Here is a 22,638-nt window from a genome sequence, read left to right on the forward strand (position 1 = left end):
TGAGACAGAGTCTCTCACTGGCCTGGGGCTCACTGGTTAAACTAGGTTGGTGGCTAATATCTCTGGGATCCACCTGCCTTGCCTCCCAGCACTGGGAATTCAAGTGGGCTCCCATGCTTGGTTTTCTTCTTTGTGTGAGTTTTGGAGATTGAACTTAAGTCCTCACTGGCAAATACTTCACTAACTGTACTATCATTCCAGCTTCAGTTAATTTAAAATCTGGTAAAAAGGACTTAGGAAATTAGTCCACGGTGAGTCTATGGGGACACAAGGAATTTATACAACAAGCACAAAGTCAAGGTTTCAGTGGGAAGAGAAGTTTCGAACTCAGGCTTGGTATATTTGGTTTCCTGTCTAGCGAAGCTTCATCTTATAATTATGAATGTTGATGTTATGCCAGGCACATGGTGGCACATTCAATGAAGGATCTTCCTTCCTTTTGCTCCTGTGGGTCTGGTGTATCTTCGTGTCCCATGATATATACATTTGCCTATACTGCTTGACTGGTGCAAACTCTTGCGTTTAGTATTAAATTAAGCATAACAGAATGTAGGAAAAATATAATGGAGTTATGCAACTTGACTCACTGATTTCTAAACACTGGATGCCACACAGGAAGAAGGTTTTCTCTCATATAAACCGTGCAACGGAAGCTTGGAAAAGGCAATGCCAAGCACAGATCATGAAGGTTAGTGTTAATAAAGAGCACTGTTTGATGTCTGTGAAACATACCTCACATTTTTTTTTTTTACATAAGATGGTTATATAAGACAATTCAAAGAAAATGAAAGAAAAGAGAGTGATTCATGTGTTCATGTTTATGGTCAGAGAGCACACAATTTTGGTACAGTGTGTGCCTTCTGAATTACCATGTAAGAGAGATGAAGAAATTTCGACCAGAAGGAGAAAAATCCCGAATTAGTGACATTAGTTGATAAGTTTCAGGGGAAAGAAGGGGTTGAGAGATGATAATGGATAGGAGGTGAAAATGCATACAGCCAATATATACATACATAACACTGATAAGGAATAAAAACATTAAAATTTTAAAAAGAAAAATTATGCCTCCAGGATGTAAATATTTCATATTGGTGGCAATAATTTGATCACAAAGATGATTCTTGAATTCGGAGCCACTGAGGGGATTTATACTAGTAATATAGGGATATTGAACCCTTTGTATGCATTTGTGTTTCTTTCTGCTTAAAATTAGTAGAAAAAAAAACCCCTTAGTCTTCTTGAATTTGTTTTAATTCTTCACTTTCTCCCTTCCTAGAGTGAGGAAGTTGGCACCATAAGGGTCCATTTTATTAGGATTCTTTAAAGCCGAGTTGTTCATTTCTTAGTTATTTACTTATTCATACATATGCCTATAATCATAGATGGCACATTAGGGAAAGAAGAAATCTCCTATGGAATGAAAGGGGAGGGACTCTGGGTGGTAAATAGGTGCTGGGAAGGACAGCATTTCTTCAGTGCTGTGGTCAGAGCTAAGTAGCCCATGTTCTGATAAATAAAATCCTCATACTCACAAAGTACCCACCATGAAACTCAGCGAGTGAAGAAAAATAATTAAAATAGCAGGGGCTCCTTGCGGGGAAGGGTTTCAAGGGGAAAGGGGGGCCGAGATGATAATTGATAGGAGGTGAAAATGTGTAAAGCCAGTATATTCATACATAAAATTTCCAAAGACTAAAAACATTGAAACTTTAAAAAGAAAAGAAATTTTGCTTCTAGGATCTAAATATTTTTATAATGATTTGATCACATAGATGATTCTTGAATTCAGTAACTAAAACCAAGGCTTTGGAATCCAACACGGGAGATGAAATACTGATAATTTCAACCTTATGCTACACCAAGTTAATTGCCCCTGTATAAACCTCAGTGTCCTTAACTATAAAACCAAACAGTAATATTCAGCCTTATAGATTTATTGGGGGAGATTAAATGATTACTTTCCCCCCCAAAGCGTTCATTCGGTACCTGGAATATAACAGACAATAAACAAATTCCCTAAGAGAAACTTCATTCCACTCGAATGTCTGAGGTTTTACAGAAGAAAGACAAAGGCTCACATCTCCCCACTGGTAGAAGAGCTTGGCAGCATTCCACTGCAGCTTCTGGTTCCGCTTGTTGCCCACGATGGGAGACCTGCCCCGGGAAAGGCCTTTCTTGGTGATGTTCACATGGTGCCCTTTCATCCACTCTGGCCAGTTGCCCCGGTTGCACCGGTGAACAAAACGGGCACATTCCAGAAACAGAGCTGCTCTGGCCACCACAGGGGCTTCCTGAGAAGGATTAAGGAAAGAACAATGTGGGATTAATAACCAATTTCTTTAAATTGGCCTCAAGTGGAAGGACTGAGCTTCCTGGTATACATCAGTCCTGGTGTTTTAATTTACCTTGGCCACATTTTTCAGGATGGCATTAGCATAGTAGTGGGAAATCTGAAAATGAAATCTTAAATTCAAAGACGCTGTACACATCAAGGAATGAGGTATCCTAAGAGGGCCCATGCTAATTTTACCTTCTCACATTCTTTCACTATATATGTATATATATATATATATATATATATATATATGTGTGTGTGTGTGTGTGTGTGTGTGTGTGTGTGTGTATAATTGAAATTAGATTCTTGTCATACAAAATATTCAGATTATGGTTTTCTCTCCCCCAACTCTTCCCAGATCTTTCCCAACTCCCTACCTACCCAAATTCACATTCTTTCTTTCTCTTTCTCATAAGAATACAGACATCTTTAAAATAATAATAAAACACAATAAAATAATAACAAACCAGAATAGGACAACTAGGACTTGAAGGTATGTGTGAATGACATTTCAAAGCTTTTAAATAAGAAGTTTCAAAAAGCATAAACCTTTAACACGAATAAGCAAATACTCCATGTCTAAAATTAATCTTACTCCAGTCTAGGGTGCTCAGTAACTCTAGGCTGTCAGTGATCACAGATTCTCAGGTTGAAAAGAATTTTTTGTTGTTTTTTGTTTTTCCTAGACAGGGTTTCTCTGTGTAGTTTTGGTGCCTGTCCTGGATCTCACTCTGTAGACCAGGCTGACCTCTAACTCACAGAGATCCACCTGGCTCTGCCTCCCAAGTGCTGGGATTAAAGATGTGCGCCATTGACGCATGGTAAATTTTTTTCATCATTTTAATCAACAAAGTTTAGAACAATTCAATCTATAATGCTAAAATAAATATTAATGTATAGAGATTATGTCACAGTTGACTTCTTACAAATTATAACACATAACAACACTATGATCAAGAAATAATACCCTCATTTTAGGAGTCTTAAAAAACAAACCCAACATGTTTTCCACATAACCTAGACTGTGAAGGTGAACATACAGTATCCAATCTGATGTTCTCCCATTCCCAATTCTATGCTTTGTCTTCATATTTACATTGTCTTAATTTGTATTCAAAGACCTTACTAAAAGAGAATTTGGGTGGTGTAGGTAGACTGTATTTAGGAATAAAAATCAATCAGTAAATACAATATTTTTTTAACACATATCACATGCATTCTATCATTTAAAACATATTGCAGTTCTGTATAATGAAAAACGATGTTCAACCTTTGTGACTTGGTTTAGCTCCCAGTGTAGTCCCATCTCAAATGCTGTACAATCTAAGCGAATCAAAAAGGAAGCTGTTTCTTACATATGAGATCTCATTAGATGATTAAAGTAAATTACAACCCCCTTATCTAAAGCTTAAATGCAGCCATCGAGAATTCTATAAACTTAATTTTAAAAACGTTTTTAAAGGAAAATAATTACAGTAATGCATCATAAAAATTCTAGTTAAGAACCACATTTACAGAGGGGCTTAATTTTTCAAACCTCATTGACAGGAGACAGAAAGTTAATATAGATGAAAAGACAAAATACCAGATGAACACTGTGTTAAGACTCTGTTATTCATACACGAGTGATAAGTGATCAAAGTCTGTAGAGACCGAGACATGGAAACAGGTCATTGGGAGAGTCCATTCTTCAATGCCAGGAGTCTGCAGCAGAGGCATAAATACGATGATGCTGTTGTACATGGTCTGAATACTGAGTCTTCCCATGTAAATGTTTACTTAGCACATCGGATGTGCTGGCCTGCATCTGAAAAGGGCTGAGACATCTGTCTCTAGAAAATGAATGCCAGGCAGGAGGGCAAGGCCAGTACTGTAAACTTATTTTCTTCCTGTCAGACTGTGACAGATTCTCATTATAAAACAATGTGAACTCAATGCTTAATGACAGGAGACAGAAAGAACACCCATGGCAGAGCACCATACAGTGAACTCTGACTTTTATAGGATTAAAGGTAAAACCCAACTTAGATTAGTTACATGTGGTAGAGTCTTTTCACCACTCCTAACTATGGGCTCATGAAGGAATGAACAATTGATGGATGGATGGATATGAAGAGGTAGAAGAAGCTTGAAGTGTTTTAATATGAACAGAAATTTCAGTTTTCTACTTTTAAAAATTTAGCATGATAAAACCCAGATGTTACCAGCATATAGTTATTAGCCTTGGTAGTTTGAAGTTTGGAAATGCAATTTAGATCAATTTGAGGATATATTCTCTTTATTATACAACTCAACACAAAGGGTGAGACTGGTTATTATCCAATGGTTTTGATTCATGCTATAAGATCCAGTATCACTGAGAACTGCCACAGCTTGAATAAAGAATCATTCAAATGGTATCCTTTTTGAATAATCCTCATAATCCTGGTTAATGAGAGGCAGGCTTGGGAATTTTATATTCAAGATGTTGTGAATTATGTCAGTTCCTAAAGCATTAAGTATTCATATCCTCCACTTCTTTGAGACAAGATCTCTCTACATAGCCCTGGCTGTCCTGGAACTGACCAAACTGGCCTCAGACTCACAGAGATCTGCTACCTCAGCCTCCTGAATGCTGGGACTGAAAATGTGCCTTGTGAATATTTCTATTCAGGAAGTTGAGGGGGATGCTGAGGCACAAAGCCAAAGATACTACTATGCCTTCTAGTAGAAGATGCTAAGCAATAAGAATAAATACAGAACATGTGTACGACAAAATCTAAGGTATTCTACTATGGATGTGGCTGTGATGAGTATCTTTTTAAGTACTATTTAAATCACAGTTTTGAGAAGGGGAGATTTGGGGAGGCAGGACTATAGACTACCTAGAACAGAGGGTTCTTCCTAGCCACTAAGGAAAGCCAAGGTGTCCCTTCTGATGGAGCTTCACTCTTACAGTTCAGTACAATTTGCGGGACCAATAAAATATGGAGGTATGACGTAATGGAGATGGATGGATTCACATCAGGGAGAAAGATAACTCAAGGGGATGGGGAACGAATCAAGCAAACGCTGCATTGCTAAAAAGATCATCAAATATCAAAGGCCCAGTCACAATGAATGTCAACACTGGTCTAGAGAGGGAAATAACAGGATACAGGTGATATGCAGGGGAAGTGGGGGGAAACATGGTACTTAATTGGGGCAAGCTACAGAGGGAGAGAGAGGGAGTATAAGGCTAAAGTTAACCTATAAGCATGACTTGCCCAAGGACACATAACTTCTTGGATTGTTGGGGGCTGTTGTTCATGTAAGATAACAAGCCACCTGTTTTGATGTCTGTAAACAGGGTTGATCGCCTCAGCTGCACACAATGTGCTTTATCACACAATGGCAGGAGTTACGTAGGCAGGAAGTACATCAAGGATGTATACTTGGCCCGGATTAGAAAAAAGCAGAAAGTCCACAGCCTCATGGGTTTGGCTGACCTAATTCATACCATTTCTCTAGCAATCCTGGGTGTGGATCTGGTCACTCTCCATATTCCTGGCCCGTCTTTAATAAAGCTTGCTTCAACTGGACAATCATGGATCCAGTCATTCTCATAATTTTCAGGTTTATCAGGAGGAAGGACAAATAACACTAAGGGTGTTTTTTAAAGCCATTAAAGAACTATATTTTCTTCTATTTACCTATATTATATATACACACACACACACACGCGTGCGCTGAAACCAAGTTATGCCACTTAGGATGACAATGCTCCTAATAAGAACCACAGACTCTATGACAAAACACTAGGTAAGAGGCATGAGAAACCTCCTTGAGAGTTGTTGGTCGGGGTAGTCCAAGAGACACACCCCCACCAGACAATACAGTCTGTTGTGTTTAGCCTTGGTTGCCTCCCAGAGGTTGCTGAAGGCTTCACACACTTAGGATATAGGATTCAGAAGGTTCAAGCTGGGTCTGGCCTGAAAGCTTCCTCCTTTCACAGTACCAGAAGACAGTATACAAGCTTCTACGGGGGAAAACAATCCAAGTCCCACCCAGCTGTGATTCTTATGAACCACAACAATGACCAGCATGGCAAGAAACTCCTAAAGCTGACTCTCATATCTTGGTGGTAACCAACAGCTGGCTAATTGGACTTCGAAGGCCCTAACACCCGAAGGGAAATCATGTCTGGTGTCAGAAACCTGGTACCCAGCTTCCCGGAGCCACTGAGGTTGCAGGTCTTAGAGGAGAACCAACTATTGCCACTTTACTGGATCAGTATAATTCCTAACTTCATGTTAAACTTAACCTATCCACAGGTAAACATAGCTCTCATCTCTTATGTGGTTTGAATAGAAATGACCCCTATAGGCTCATATATTTGCATACTTAGGGAGTGGCCTTGTTGGAGTAGATGTGACCTTGTTGGAAGAAGTGTGTCACTGGGGGTGGGCTTTGGTGTTTCAAATGTTCAAGTCAGGCCCAGTCTCTCTCTCTCTCTCTCTCTCTCTCTCTCTCTCTCTCTCTCTCTCTCTCTCCCTCCCTCCCTCTCTCTCTCCCTCCCTCCCTCCCTCCCTCCCTCCCTCTGCTGTTTGTGGATCTGGATTTAGAACTCTAAGTTCCTTCTTCAGCACCATGTCTGCCTGCATGCTGCCATGATGACAATGAACTAAACTTCCGAATTGTAAGCCGGCCCCAATTAAAGGTTTTCCTTTATGAGTGTTGCCATAGTCATAGTGTCTCTTCACAGCAACTAAGACATGGTGTCTCTTCATGTTGACTAAAACACCCCTCACCAAAGAATCTCTTTGCAGCAGATGGAGACCATTACAGAATACAATTCATCAAAATAAAGAGATCAACTGGTCATCAGGTACCTAGTTCCTACAGATACATCTACAACACAACACTTGCACCTAAGGCTCAGGAAACTTGTAGAAGAAGGGACAGGAAGATTATAAGGGCTGGAGAACCAAGAAAGCTACTGCAAGATTGTGTCTCTTAGACAGGAATGCTATGTCCCTATCACAATCATACAGCTGCTAAACAAGGCCGACACCAATAGATATGCTAAGACAGAAGCAGAAAATCTCACCAGGCCTCTAGACAAAGAACTGTGCAAAACTAATGACTGTTGAGGGAGGGAGAGTTAGTCTTTCCCGTGTATGAGCCCTGTAATTGGTTATCCAACACCAAGTGGTCCGGCCTGAAATCATATACACAAAGCAACATTAAATGTACATAATTTGTGTATGCATGCATATATATGCGCGTGTGTACACATGCATATACACATATATGTGTGTGTATACATGTACATATATATATATATATATATATATATATTCAAAGAAAATTTGGCAGTTGAGTGAGGAGGAACAGGAGATGGGAGGTGTTGGAAGGAAAAGACATGAGAGATGGGAAGGCAGAAATGTTGCAATTGTATTTTAATTAAAATTTTTTAAAAAATTAAAAAAAAACAAAACCAAAAGCTGACAGCATGGAGGTCGATATATTAAAATGTCTTCTTGCCAGGCAGTGGTGGTGCACGCCTTTAATTCCAGCCCTCAGGAGGCAGAGGCAGGTGGATCTCTGTGAGTTCGAGGCCAGCCTGGGCTACAGAGTGAGATCCAGGACAGGCTCCAAAGCTACACAGAGAAACCCTGTCTCGAACCCCCCCCCCCAAAAAAAATGTCTTCTCTCTTATGAATCTGACTGTCCAGGAGACATTTCAGCTCTCACAGCTACGCCAAGTTTCGATTCCACTATGCCACAGTTTTGTAGAACCATTTTAAGTGGAAAACCAAACTATATTAAGCTAAATTATATGAATTAGAATCTCCAAACATAAAGTTTAAATAAGAAAGTGGAGTATCAGTGATTTCAAAAAATTCTCCTTGAATAGAAGGCGTGTTTTTTGATGGCTATCGAGTTATCTAGTCAAAGTCACATGCAATCATGACATTGTCCCTGTGCAGTCTGAATTCCTTCAGCATTCTTCAACATTTCAACTAGAAAACTTCCTACATCCAGAACCTTCCCTTGATTTTTTTCTTTTTTGCCCTTTCGCCTGGATTTTATGATTGTTGTATGTATTGAATGCTTCTTTGTTACGATGAAGCAGAAAATTGGGATGGATACTAAACCAAACAGCTGGGCTGTCTTTTGCCTGGGGACCTAGAAATATGTTTACCAGGACACAACAGTTAATTGGAGGGTATAATTACAATACATTCCTTTCCCTCAGGGGCTTATCTTAGCTGGTTATATGAGAAGAAACCCCAACAGATTCTGAAAATTCACATAACACTGCACAGGAACTACCTATTTTTTTGAAAGCTAAATATTTTATGATGGTCCCTGAGGAATCACGTAATTTTTATTGCCTTACAATAAAATATAAAGTGCTTGCTGCTGTGAGATATGTTTATTTAAAACCAGTGGGAATAAGCAGTTTTTATGGGTCTCAGTATGTGTTAGAATTTTTTTCTTTCTTTCTTTCCTTTCTTTCTTTCTTTCTTTTTTTTTTTTTGCCAGAGGGCATATGTTTCTGAGTCAATGTTTATTACTTTGCTGGTATTGAATTCTCTCCCTGACTGAGATCACTGACTAACAGACTCATTAACTGACAAGCTGCCTCTGTCCACTTCAACAGTAGCTGTGGGCAGTCTGGGATGGGCATTGTTCAACTCATGGTCTGGATGACTAGTCATTTCCCCATTTATTCAAGTCATGGTTGTGTTTTGGGTCAGTATTTATAAAAACAAATGATGTCTTCTATTTCATATAACGGACTGGGTGGTAAGACAAACTTCCTTTGATTTAAAACACCTAAAGATGCTAGACAAAATTTTAATTTTGTTTTATTTTTATTTCTAAGGTGAGATGGAAGACCACAGAAGATAATCATGGGGCAGCGATGGATGAGTTAGAAATATTTGCTCTCAGAGTTTTTGGTCCACTGATTAAATATCTAGTCTCAAGCTGGTGGGGGTCAGGCCACACACTTCTATGTAAAGTTAACTCTGTTTGCTTGTTTTGAGTTAAGGGTCTCATTGGGTAGCCCAGGGTGTGTATTTTGAATGCTGTGATTATAGGAATGTGCTACCATCCCTGGCTCTAAATTGACCTTTACAAATAAATTAGCACTGCTCATGAAATTTGAAACCCCAAATATAGGATAAAACACAGGTTAGTTGAGTTTTGTTTGTTTGTTTGTTGTTTGTTTATGTCATTGATACTATTAACTTTTGGGTCGGATCATCGCTGTTTTGTGGGTGGCATACTATGAATATGATGTTTATCAGAATCCAAGTTGTGAAAATCAAAGTTTATCTGGACCTTATGAAATACCCTGTGGTAGTCAGCCTTGCTCTTGACTAAGAATGGTGGGGTTGGGGCTGGAGAGATAGCTCAGCAGTTAAAAGACCTGGTTACTCTTCAAGAGGACATGGGTTCAATTCTAGAACCTACAATGTAGTTCACAACCATCTGTAATTTCAGTCTCAGGGAATCCAACATCGTGTTCTGGTCCCTGCAGGCCCCAAGCATGCACATGATGCATAGATATACATGTAGCCATTATGTCCCGACACATTAATTCAATTATATGAAAGAACCGTGGGATCAGACTCACTTGACAGAGAGGAAGCGAAGTGAATGTGGTATCTGAACATTTTCTAAGACACAGTATCAAGAGTGACAAAGAAATGAAATAGAAGAGGCAGTCAGGGTTAAAATTAGACCTTGAATGTACCTGCAATGTCCAGAAGGAAAGAGAAAATGTGAGGGACCTTATATCAAAGATGTAACACCTGAGAATTTTCCAGAAAAAGAATATATATTATTCCAAGTGCAAAAATTAGGGTCCTCATGAACATCTAGTGAAATATGGCAGAAGCATTTTAGTGAAACTGTAAACTATCAACAGCCACCAGAAGATACTAAAGGTGCCTAGAACAGGCTCAGCCTTGGGTACTGATTGCCAGTACAGAATACTAAGACAGGGATGGAATACTATCTTGGAAGGGCAGCAAGAAAATGTCAGCCTATGACTTGTTAACAATTCCAACAGAAGGAGCTTCAAGTTGAGGTTAAAAAAAAAATGTTTTCAAACACACCATGGCTGAGAGAGCTACTCCAGCTGGCTGGCCTCTGAATCCTCTCTGGTGAGGCATACTTGAGAGGGAACATGAGTTTGCAAAGAATATTGGGGTGAAGGAGAAGGAGCCAGCAAAATCTGCTAAACTTTGGGGAAATTTAAGCATGAGGACCTAGTTCTGATTCCCAGAGTGTACATAAAGCCAGATGTGGTCCAGCTCATATGTAATTCCAGGGCTCCTGGGGTAAGAGGCAGAGAAAAGACCACTGGAATCTTGAAGGCCAGCTTCCTGGGGATAGCTGGTGAACAACAGATCCTCACTCAAACAGGATGGAAGATGGAAGGCAAGGACCAATACTCAGTGTTGTCTTCTGATCTCCATATGGGGTGACATGTATGTGAGTGACATATTTGTACTCACACATGAACTCACACACATACCCTTAGAGAGAGAGAGAGAGGGAGAGAGAGAGAGAGGGAGAGAGAGAGAGAGAGAGAGAGAGAGAGAGAGAGAGAGAGAGAGAGGAAATATAAGAAAATGTGCTCACCCTAAAGGAAAATACAGATTAATTAAATTATCTTCAATTAATTAAAAATTCTCTTCATTAAAATACACCACATAAATAAAGTAAATAAAAGCCACAATTAAGGAGGTGATGCACTGTAAAAAAAAAAGATCAATTAGTATTGGCACCATATACAATCATTTTTTTTGGTTTGTTTGATTCATTTTTTTGTTCGTTTGTTTTGAGGCAGGATCTTACTATGTATCTCTGGTTGTCCTGGATCTCACTCTGTAGACCAGGCTGGCCTCAAACTCACAGAGATCTGCCTGCCTCTACCTCCCAAGCGCTAGGATTCAAGGAACGCACCACCAATCCTTGCCTACAATCTTGTAAAATTAACCACAAAAGACAAATAATTCTTCAGTAAAGGATGGACAAAGATACTAATTAAGTTATTCATCAGGTCTGTGTAAGGACATCTTAAGCCTTACGTTGAAATACAAAGTTGGTCACTTTGGGGCACCAGACTAGTAAAAACAATGAAGTGAACAAGTAAAAAACAGAAGCAAGAACACAGACTAGTACCAACTTTCCTTACACAATTGGCACCTGTGTAGAATTCTCGCAATTATATGAAATATGGGTTTTACACCAAATGCAAAATTATAATCAAAATTGAATTCTTCTGTATACCTAGCAGACTATTCTGAATCAAGGCCCATGTACACTAACATTTATGGGAGCATCATCCAGAACTGCCAAAATTCTGAAAAAAAAATCATAGAAATGTCTTGCTAAGCCGGGCGGTGGTGGCGCACGCCTTTAATCCCAGCACTCGGGAGGCAGAGCCAGGCGGATCTCTGTGAGTTCGAGGCCAGCCTGGGCTACCAAGTAAGCTCCAGGAAAGGCGCAAAGCTACGCAGAGAAACCCTGTCTCAAAAAACCAAAAAAAAAAAAAAAAAAAGAAATGTCTTGCTAAAATGAAATGAATTTACAACTTGTACTGTAGTTAATGAAACTATTCTTGAGTGAAAATTCATGTAGTAGCACTAACTGCATCAGGGGAAACCTAATACTGAACGGGAAGGAAGGCATGACTACACATCAAGAAATTTCAGAATCAAGTAAAAGAAAGCATCATAACACAGCAGCGGTCTTGGTCGGCACAGGGACGCCATTAGATCAGAGGGTAGGAATCCTAAAGTCATGGGGAATGTCCTATGCTTCAGGTCTGTCATGGATATGACTGATTTTTTTCTTTAATTCGACCTATTTATAAGGCCAAATACTTGAATGCGAATTAGATTTTCTCCAATCATAGATGAGGGAGAATTCTACAATCCAATGCATGGGATGTGTTAATATTCCCTGAAATTGGTGCTAAAGCCAACTGACATCATTGTTAGCTGTATTCATGCTAATAAGTTACACCCAAATTAGAAGTTATCATCTATACACATTACAAATTCTACCAGATAAATAAGGATAGACTGTGAACACAGTAAACACAAGTGTACCAAGACTGCTTCTTTTTCCTTTTGTGCTGGCAGATTATATAACTTTAGTGTAAAAGGGATCCTTTTTGTAAACATGTCTTTAAAAAAAGTATTACAGTTGTTTTTGATACATTTATACTAAAGAAAATGATTATAAGAAATAGCTGCATTGGCCTTAAATCAATGATCTTGAATTTCATGCTTGTAATGATAATAGTAAGATTATTTAAAACAAACAAACTTTCTTTTGTTATATTTGACTTTGCAAGTTTCTAGTATTTCTTTTCCCTAGGAATACTTTCTGATTCGGATGAAAAATGTCAATTTGAAAAAAAATCACATTTAAATTGTATGATCAATGAAGCAATGAAAACAAAAATTGTGTTTTGATATAGAATTCAGTTTAAGTCATAGGTAAAAGCAACAGGACAAAATAGTTCAAGAGAGGTAGGATAAAATCGACTATAATATAATTCTGAATCCAGTTCATGTTTCCACTTTTGTTGTTAACTACTTGATAAAAAGCAGATTATACCACTATGTCTCGATCTGAATATCTGCACCTGCACCCCTGCATGCCTGCTTCTGTCTATCCATGTATCTGTGTATCTATGCATCTATGCATGCATACATATATATGTATGCATGTATGTATGTAAGTTTACCTATATTTTCTATATCTTTGTGTTTCCATATTCTTATCTATATCATACACATGACTAAAACTACAAATGCATTAGAGAACACATAAAAATATTATAAAACAGGGGACTTGATTCAAAATAAGAAGCAGTTTGGATTAGATGCTGGGAAAAACCAAATACAGAGGGGAAATCTGTGAACACAAGAGTAATCTTGAGGAACTCCTAACCTAGATCTATACTGACAAATTACAGTGTCACACCTGTACAAATGACAGCCAGCACAAAATGCCACTTCAATTCAGGAAAACAAAATACCTACCTACACATCCTTTTCTCTCAGATGGCTTGTCAACATTTACTAGCAAATTCAGTTTCTCCACTTTTTCCTAGATATGGAATGGTCCTGAGTATGCCTGCATTTGGGGACCATATCCTGGCCTGATCCATTTGATCTTACACCAACAACTAAGATAATGGGGAAATGCTCTATAAATTGTCTGCAGAATGAAATTTGTCATTGTTAACCTCTACTATCCCTTCTACCAACCTCCATCTCTCTCCTCCTCTTCCTCTCTTCATCACCTTTGCTTTTATGCAAGTCAATGAGTCACCACCATTGCCTGATAAAGGACATTCTTGGGCTTCTCTAAATTTTCACTGATTCTGACATCTGGGATTTGGTTTTCCAAACTTGGGCACAATGCTTGGTCTTTTCTAGAATTAAAGACTCCCAGGTATGAAAACCCCTCCTAGGCCCACCCACCCACTGCTCCAGGGCTGCACAGTGCTCCCAGTACATATAATTATTGATGAGGAGTGTATTTCCTTCCCCACCCTACGCAGGTCACTCCATCAGCGTGTTTCCACATGTGTCTCTGCTTGGAGGCAAAGAGACATTAATTGTGCACTGAACCATACTTTTTCTGTTGTTTACCACGGAATTTATGAGATTAGAAAGAACAAACATTGCCAGAGGACGTACTGCAGGGAAAGGAGGAAATGAGAACTCAGTGATCTGGGAACTCTCCAGTCACAGCTTTACATTTAGGGACATGAGGAAAAAAAATCTCTATTTGCTGTGTTTTCTTCCAATCCAATGGTAGGAGTCACATTCTGGCATTGAAGAGACTGAAAATGCCTGTACCACATTTTATAGCAAGTAAGGGGTACAACAGTTGGAAATCAGGCAGGTGTGGAATAATTTTAATGAGAGTAAATGAAATTCCACCACCTAGAAAATTTAAATATCAAATTGACCATCAATATTGTAATTAAAATTGTCTTGATTTGGAAGCAAGCATTAGTTTGTTCCAATGAGATTCTTTTTCAGCTCCCTCAGGGTGTTCTTCCTGTGGCAAGCCATGTGTTTCTGCAGGCCCACATATCTTAATATAAATGCTAAGAGTTTTCCACATGGGAAGCAATGGTGAATGGGTTCCTTCTGGCTTTCCATCATCAATGAATATAAATGAAGTAATTCCAGTTGCTTGATGAGTCTCCTTGCTAGTGATGACACATTTATTGAGGTAGAGTTCTTGAGGTTTTATAGATCAGTTCTGTGGGAAATCCATTAATTTTTTGATATACATGCTAAATTTTGTCTATAACTGTGCTTTTCTTGGGAGAATTTTCACAACTTTCATCCAAATCTAAAAGAATCAGTGTTGCCAAATGTTAAGAATCATTGGTTTGGAAAATGAATGTGGTGTGGATACTCAAAATTGAGAATAGTTCAGGTTTTCCTATTATGATAAATTTTTATCATGTATTTCTATAATAATAAATATCTTTAAAGGACCAAATGCTTTTTGAATCATTAAAAAATTATTCACAACTTACTTGATTATAGGAGGCCATATACATATATTTTCCATGTGTCTTGATACTAATTTTGATTTATTTAAATAATTGCTTGACAGAGAAAGCATATGGTGTTGCTATAAAAGTCCTGAATGGAATTAGAAGATTCTGCTCTGATCCCAGTTTTAGCACCAATTAGCATATGACATTGATCAAAGTCACCTGAGCTGTCAGAACTTTTCAAATTTTTAAAGTAGCTTCACATCATTTTTATTAAGAATCAACATAACAGAGTACAGGATATAGGTTCTCTGAGGACATAAGACATGCCAAGGCCCCAGTCTATCCATTGCTAGCTTTCAACCACGGGACTATAAGCTGTTCTTCCTGGTTCCAGGATTTCCCCGTGGAAATACACTAGGCATGTCATAATGTGAATCATCAGCCTGGGCTGTGACACTTACTGAGAAGACCAGATGACTAGACACAGAAAGCCTGTAGAGATAAAACAAAACTTGGTTCTGAAGCTAAGTTTTGCATCTTTGTAGCTGCTAGTACAATGTTTGGTACTGAGGAAGACCTCAATGGATGTCTGTTAATTAGGAATTACATGTATTTCGTAACTGATATCAAAGAAGATTCAGTAGTAGCATTAACCCTTATTTTACAGTTATTGAGCTAATAAATGTCAGGTCGATTTTTCAACTCAGGCATCCTGAGGTTGGAATGCTTTCACATACTAATGATCACATTGTTAACATATGCTACCTCCTAGTGCTTTATTAAGATTTCCCCTTTTATTTACTTCTTTTACCTTGCCATCTTTCTCCCCTTTTGACATTAATTCTGATAAAACTAAACAGATATGAACCCATTGTTAGGGTTAAGACTGGGAATTCATGCTTTCCTCCATTGCTAGCATGAATGTGAATAAGGGTGGGGAAATTCTGCAACTTACTAGGTCCAAGGCAGCAGCTAGGATGGATGCGTCAGGAATTGTCCCTGGCTCACAGCAGTTGAGCAGAAATTGAAAACGTTTCATGCCTTGTCGGATTGCTCCCAGATTCACCACATTTTTGCTTTTTCCACCATCTTGGTTGGGAGAAACGTGGTCATCGAAACTGTGGCAACCTGTAGGGGTTGTGTCATCATGAAAGGAGAGAACAAAATGGATCATAAAACAGTATCAAAGTCATGCTAGTATGTTTTCTGTACTGTTGGCCTGAAAATTCTCTCCCACTCTTTCCCCTTCCTCTGAACCTCTAAGGTGCTTGCTATGAACACATTTTGACTTGAATTAATTGGTGACATGTAACAGATAAAAATTCAGGATTTTCATCAAACAGTTTCAACGTAGGGTCTGATTACTCCGCTACTGCATCTCTAAGCTGGTGAATAAGATTGGCATAATTGAAATAAGCAAAAGTAGGAGCATAGGTTTTGGACTGACAGTTGAAGAAGAGAGTGCATGGAAATGACAACAACCCAAAGATATTTTCATCTCCTCAATGAAGGAGAATAGTCTACAATCAGGAGAGTCCAGCCCCTTAGTCATTTAGGGCAGCTATAATGAAATACCATGGGCCAGCTGACTTGTAAACCACTAATATCTGCCCTTCACAATTCTGTGGCCTACAAGTTTGATCCTGGGTTGAAGAACAGTCAGTTCTTTCTGGTTTGGTTATGTCCCCAAATGGCCTTTCCTTGTATGAGCACAGAGATATCTCATCTCTCTTTCCTATAAGAGTACTAAAACCCAAACATGGTTGTGCTACCCTCATGATATCTTCCAAATCACCTTCCCAAAGTCCCACTTCTGAATGTTATCACAGTGCAAGCTGGAAGTTAACAGCATGAACTTTGTATAGATGTAAACATTCACTCTATAGCTTTTGGAAATCTATACTATATGGAAAACATTCATTAACAAGGAACATTTACCACCTAACACTCTTGGGTTTACGCGGCAGGTGCATCAAGTTAACACTCCAGTGTGCAGAAAGAACTTAGAGACATGGTCACAGCACCAGCCAGGTGACATGGAGCTAGCATGGCACAGACTTCAGGACACACATTAGCATCATTCTCAAAAAGCAAACAGAGAAACACTGTCTTTATGATGCTTTTGGTTCTGAACACTAGAGAGATTGTCTCTGAAATTCCTCAGGAAGTGGGTAAAGTGTGCTTGAACTGAAATGATGAAGCTGGCAAAGACCTGGGTTGTCAAGAAAAAAGAGCCTTATGAGGGGTTTTCCCTCTTCTTCTTCAGTACTGAGAATCAAATCTAAATCCTCATCTATTAGACAAGTGATCTACAACAGACCAAAAGTTCCAGCCTAGGAAGACACTTAAACCCTTATGCTAAAAACTTGATGTCTATTCTAAATGCTGAGAGACAGTTAAGAGGATAGGATGATTTTTTTGTGATGTAATAAAGCTTAAGGAATATCATGCCTTCATGAAGAACATATCACACCAAAGTAGGTGACACTTAACTTTTGACATTATCATAAAGATATCAAGGATGTCATTTCTGGTAAAGTTTAATGAAACTTCTGTAATGGGATGGGAAAATAATTCATGCATTATTCAAAAATTAATGGCATAGATTGTTGAAAAGTTATGTCCACAAATTATTAATTAAACATATTCGACATTAGTGGTTACAACTGTATCTTTTTTCCTGCTCAGTAAGAAACTTGGATGAAAGCATGAAAATGCATGTCTCTTCAGATGGATCATCAAAGTCCAGTTATGAAGAAAAGATACAGAATTCAAACTGATTTTGAATTTTTCCTTTAATTTTTTTCCCCTGGACAAATATTCTAAGTGCATTCCATATACCAAAATAATGAACCTTATGAAATGAAGATTCCATAGTGGCTACATCAAAGCCTATCATGATATTCGTTGATAGAAAGATGAACTAGCAAAAGGTGACCAATACAAACAGCTATGTGATGAGAACACTGATATTTTTAAGTTCTCTCCATACATTTGCTATATCCATGGCTTAGGTATTGGCTACACTGATTAATTTCAAATACGGCCTGTTATATTCCATATAGAGCTCCACAGTTTACCACGCTCACCATCTACCATGCACATACAGAAAAGAGAGTCAGAATATGCTAAAACCAGAGAAGCTTCCATGAGATAAAAACTGAAGAAACCAAAGACATTTAGTCAAAAGAGATCAAAAGAGAGAACAGGAAATGAGCAAGAGGGGTTATGGTATTATGTGTAGCTGTGTATGTGTGGTAATGGATATCATCACTAGGACAAATCATCAAGTTTATGGGCAAATATATTTTCAGATGATAAAGAAAGATTTCCTAACAATTAAAGCTGTCTGGATCTGGAACAAATTGCTTTGTGAAGTTGCACACTCCCCCTCAGCGGAAGTACGCAGAGGGAGGGTGGCCACCTGTCAGCCACGCGGTGAACAGAACTCTGAAGCAGAGAGTGGGTGGACAGAAGGTCCTGTGACTCTCAAATTCTAACAAAGAGAAGAGGCCACGTCTTATTCTCTGTACCCACCAGGGCCCACCAGGGGGTGAGAATTTCAGTAAGGTTTCCATAAATGTCTCTTCCACAAAACTGGTAATAAAGAAGCTATAGATAGCAGTGAAAGACACATTTAAAGAACAAAGGAAAAGACAATACAAATAGAAAATGACCGTTTTTTTTTAAAGAGACAGTTTTACAAAAAAAAAAAAGAAAGAAAGAAAGAAACAGAGCAGTTAATTTAAATAACTTAAAAGAAGGAAAGTTGAATGGCATCCGTAGGCTATCGACATTTACCAAGACGCTTGAAGAAATTCTCCTCCTCTTCTCGGCCATTCTCCATCCCACTCCCTGGCCCACCTTCAGAGAGCTTGACAGCACTGGTGAACTTGACCTGGGGAGAAAAGGAAAGCCATCAGATAGATATTCAGCAGCCAATCACTGGGTTATACCAGCCCTTGGTTTGAAGAGTAAATTGTTTAGGATGTGAAAACGACTCCATCCTCTGGCTTCCACATCTAGTAAGTACTGTCATGTAATATGCACCCATGTTCCAAAAAAGATGTTCACTAAAACTGCAGGTGCAAGGAATACCAGGTAAGAGATCAGAAGGTGAATGTGAAAATAATTTAGTAAACAACGCAGTCATGTGTAGTGTTAATTTGGATGAAGTCCAAACTGAATGCCTTATTCATCCTTCATGAACTCAGCCACAGTTGAAAATCAGATCAAAGAGAAAATCGACCAGAGTGACTTAAATTTATAAATCAATTTATAACCTAATTTGCTCCCCTACTCTCCCTCCCTTCCTCACTCTTTGTCTTTTTCTCCTTTTCCCTCTTTCTTCGCTCTCCTAGAACTGAATGCAGGAACGGACACATGCTAGGCAAGTGCTCTATCACTGGGCCACATCCCTAGCCTTCTTGTTGACTTGTTATCTTGAGTTAGAAACTCACTAAATCGCCCAGGCTAGTCAGGCTAGTCTTGAAGTCATTCTATAGCCCTGGCTGGGCTTGAACTTAAGACTCTGCCACTAAGCTCTTCAAGGCACCACCAGACCTGGCTCTATTTTCTTTTAAAGCATTAATATGTCTTCATGATTTTGACTTTAGGTCAACTCAATAAGACTTAAGTAACTTAGCATAGAAAGGAAGCTAGAGGCAGGTAGACTTCAATAATTGATATTTTTGCAAAAAAAAAATGTACGTAAGAATTCCAATTATATTTCCTTATTTTCTGTCACTCTTCATATATAGCTGTCGCTATTTACTACATCTTTCTTTCTTTTTGTTCTTATGATGGTTTATTATGTAAATATTTTAGTTTCCATTGCTTGTCTAATTTCTGAATTTGTTCAACTCCAAAGTTTCTGTAACTCTTTGCATCTACCATTCTTCAGCCCACAATAATTTTTAATCAGTGATCCCAATGTTCACTTCATGAGTAATATCCTGTTTACCTTGGAGCTTTGCCTGATGAAAGACAGGCGATCCACAGAGCTAATGTCCAGGAGGTCCTCTACACCATCTGCCAGGCCAGAGAGGGAGGACCGCTTCAGCCAGTTTCCTAGTTAATGATATTTTGAAAAATTAAGCCATTATAGCATTTGCGTTCAAATGGATTAAATAGAAATGCCAGAATGTACTGAACTAGCAATGAAAGTCACATGGCTCTATTATAAATAGAAGCAAAAACAAGTCGTTTTTAGTATACATGTTTTGAATCAAAATGTTCAGTGTTGAACTATAAAGCTACGTGAGCACATAAGTGCAGGACAAATAGACCTGGTCGCCTCCACTGCAGGAAATGACAATATAAAAAGGACAAGAGGCCATGTCTTATTTTTTGCACACTCAGGGTCCGCCAGTGGGTGAGAATCACAGTAAGGTTTCCATAAATGTCCCTTCCACAAAACTGATAATCAAGAGGCTATGCTAGACAAGTTCTCCAGATCTCTTGAAAACCTATACATTTTACCACGTAAACAGTTCTCAAATCTGTCTATTTCTCTGTTTCTGCTTAATATACAATCTAAAAGTTCATTTGTTTATGCCTGGGCCACTAGAGGACTTTCAGTCAGATTCTCTTATTGACAAATATTTCCTCTAATGCAATTGTCTTTTATAAGGTTCATTCGCTTGCATTATTGCGTTCTCCCTAACACTTTGGTACCATGGTACCATGGAGGGCTATGGTGAAGAGCCACCCTGATCGCCTGTGATCTGGCTTGTTCTTCTGCTACAGTGAGTCAGCCATTTTCTCACTTAACTGGTTCCTTCCAGTTCCTCCCAGCCTAGGATCTTTGCACATTACCCTTGGGCTCCTCTCATTCTTTCTTCCGTGTATTTGGCAGATTTTAATGTCTGTCCTCCTTACCCCTTTGTAGAGGTCAGGCTTCGTTGTCTGTGTTCATAGCACTAGGTGTTTTTTCTTCACAAAATTCATAGTTTGCAACTGTACTTAATTGTGTGATGAACTGTGGTAAGTGGCTCCTGCTCAAGTTCAGCAAAGCCAAGAGCTGTGCATTTCGCACACAGCAGAGGCATGTAGTAGGCATTTGGGAAATAGCTGCATTTAACACAAGCATGAATGAATGAATGAATGAATGGAAGGATGTCAGCCTCAGGCTCACAGCTTGAAAGCGTTTCTTCTCAGCACCCCCAACCCCCACCCCACCTGCCATGCTCTGTCTCAATTACTCATTGATTTGATGACATGATAATAAGAGAATCCATAAATAAATACAGACATACTTTTACCTATGGGGAGTTTCAACTTCTTTCGCAAGGAGATTCTGCGGGATCGAGAGCGGGCACGCCGATCTGAGGTGTTCCCTGAGTGGGCTGTGGTACATTCTGAAGTGTCCTGTTCAGACTGGCTGCTGGTATCACTTGCTGCACTTTGGGATTTGAACATCTTCCGCCAGAAATCCTTCCGTCCCAGATTGCCCCCTTGCATTTGTTCATCGCTACAGAGAAGTAGAGTACAGGGTTAAAGAACATCTAGCAGCTCTGTGCCCCCTCTACCCTCAGCTATGGTTTTAGGCGAATCGCGCAGAATGTTCTTTGATGGGCTGGGTATGAGAAGATTGGGAGTCAGAGTGGTCCTCAGGAGACCAAGGTTGACTCTGAGCTCTTCCTGGAAACAGTGCTGTCCCGGCAACCAAGTGGAGGTGGTCATTTTTCTTTCAACTTTAATAAAAAGACTAAATACTATTGCAGATGTCCACCTACAGTATGAGTCATAAAAGCAGAAGCATTTAAAATGCCAGTAAATATTTAACTTTAAAAAGCATCCTCGCCGGGCGGTGATGGTGCACGCCTTTAATTCCAGCCCTCAGGAGGCAGAGGCAGGTGGAGCTCTGTGAGTTCGAGGCCAGCCTGGGCTACAGAGTGAGATCCAGGAAAGGCGCAAAGCTACACAGAGAAACCCTGTCTCGAAAACAAACAAACAAACAAACAAACAAACAAACAAACAAAAAAGCATCCTGGCTCTTGTGCAATGTCCCACCTCTCACTGCAACACAGTATCGTACTTGACACTCAATAAACTCTCAATTTGATGAAATCTGAAATTTTGTCATCATGCTCAGGGAACATATCATTCTACAGCTAATTAAGTTGAAGAAAGTTGTCAAGTATCAAAGTGAAAATATAGGTCCAACCCAAAAGAATAAGTCAGAAGTCCTGAAAGAAGGTTTTCAATTAGGAAAATTACTAATATTATGCAGATCTTTATCTTGTAATAATAATAATAATAATAACAATGATAAGCTAAAATTCCCATTTTTTCATCCACTAAATTAGCAGAGATTAAAGTAGTTAGAAGGAAAAACCAATGTCCCACCATACTTCCCTTGGAGAGAGAAAATATCTTGGTATTTTAGGAACATTAATGTTCTATGCAACAAGATATGTTTTTGAAAGTCAATATCACACCCCTAGACTGAGAAATTCAATTTCTAAGAAGTAATATCAAGGAAAAGATAGGATTGTACACTAAGACATGAAAAGGCAGGAGTGCCAGTGTTGAACAATGGATATAATCTCAATGTCTTAGGTCTGGGAAGACGGCTGAATATATCGTGGGACTTTCATGTGGTGATGGATTTTTGACTTTTTGTATCATTGGCTACAAATGCCATTAGGCAATTCCCAGTGCACGTTGTAAAGGCACAACTCTCCCATGACAGCCTTACAGACAGAATTCCTTCCTGGTATAAGTCATGTTTTCAGATGAATATGACAGGCCAGTACTATTAGGGGCAAAATTAAAA

At 38.9% G+C, this 22,638-nt stretch overlaps 1 protein-coding gene across 7 annotated transcripts in view; it reads right to left on the bottom strand.

The window, feature by feature from the left end:
• Positions 1-22,638, bottom strand: part of Unc80 (unc-80 homolog, NALCN channel complex subunit) — a 180,556-nt gene that overhangs the window by 102,951 nt on the left and 54,967 nt on the right. For 5 of the 7 annotated variants that reach the window (XM_028870068.2, XM_028870070.2, XM_028870067.2 and 2 more), the window contains exons 19-23: positions 21,116-21,330; positions 19,822-19,928; positions 18,660-18,756; positions 15,814-15,986; positions 2,079-2,291 (exon numbers count right to left, since the gene is read on the bottom strand). In XM_028870068.2, coding sequence (XP_028725901.1) covers positions 2,079-2,291; positions 15,814-15,986; positions 18,660-18,756; positions 19,822-19,928; positions 21,116-21,330 — 805 coding nt within the window. The remainder of the gene's footprint in view (positions 1-2,078; positions 2,292-15,813; positions 15,987-18,659; positions 18,757-19,821; positions 19,929-21,115; positions 21,331-22,638) is intronic. The other 2 variants (XM_028870069.2, XM_037210309.1) reach the window with 1 other exon arrangement.

This window comes from Peromyscus leucopus, chromosome 13 (assembly GCF_004664715.2).
Source record: "Peromyscus leucopus breed LL Stock chromosome 13, UCI_PerLeu_2.1, whole genome shotgun sequence".
Lineage (NCBI taxonomy): Eukaryota > Metazoa > Chordata > Mammalia > Rodentia > Cricetidae > Peromyscus > Peromyscus leucopus.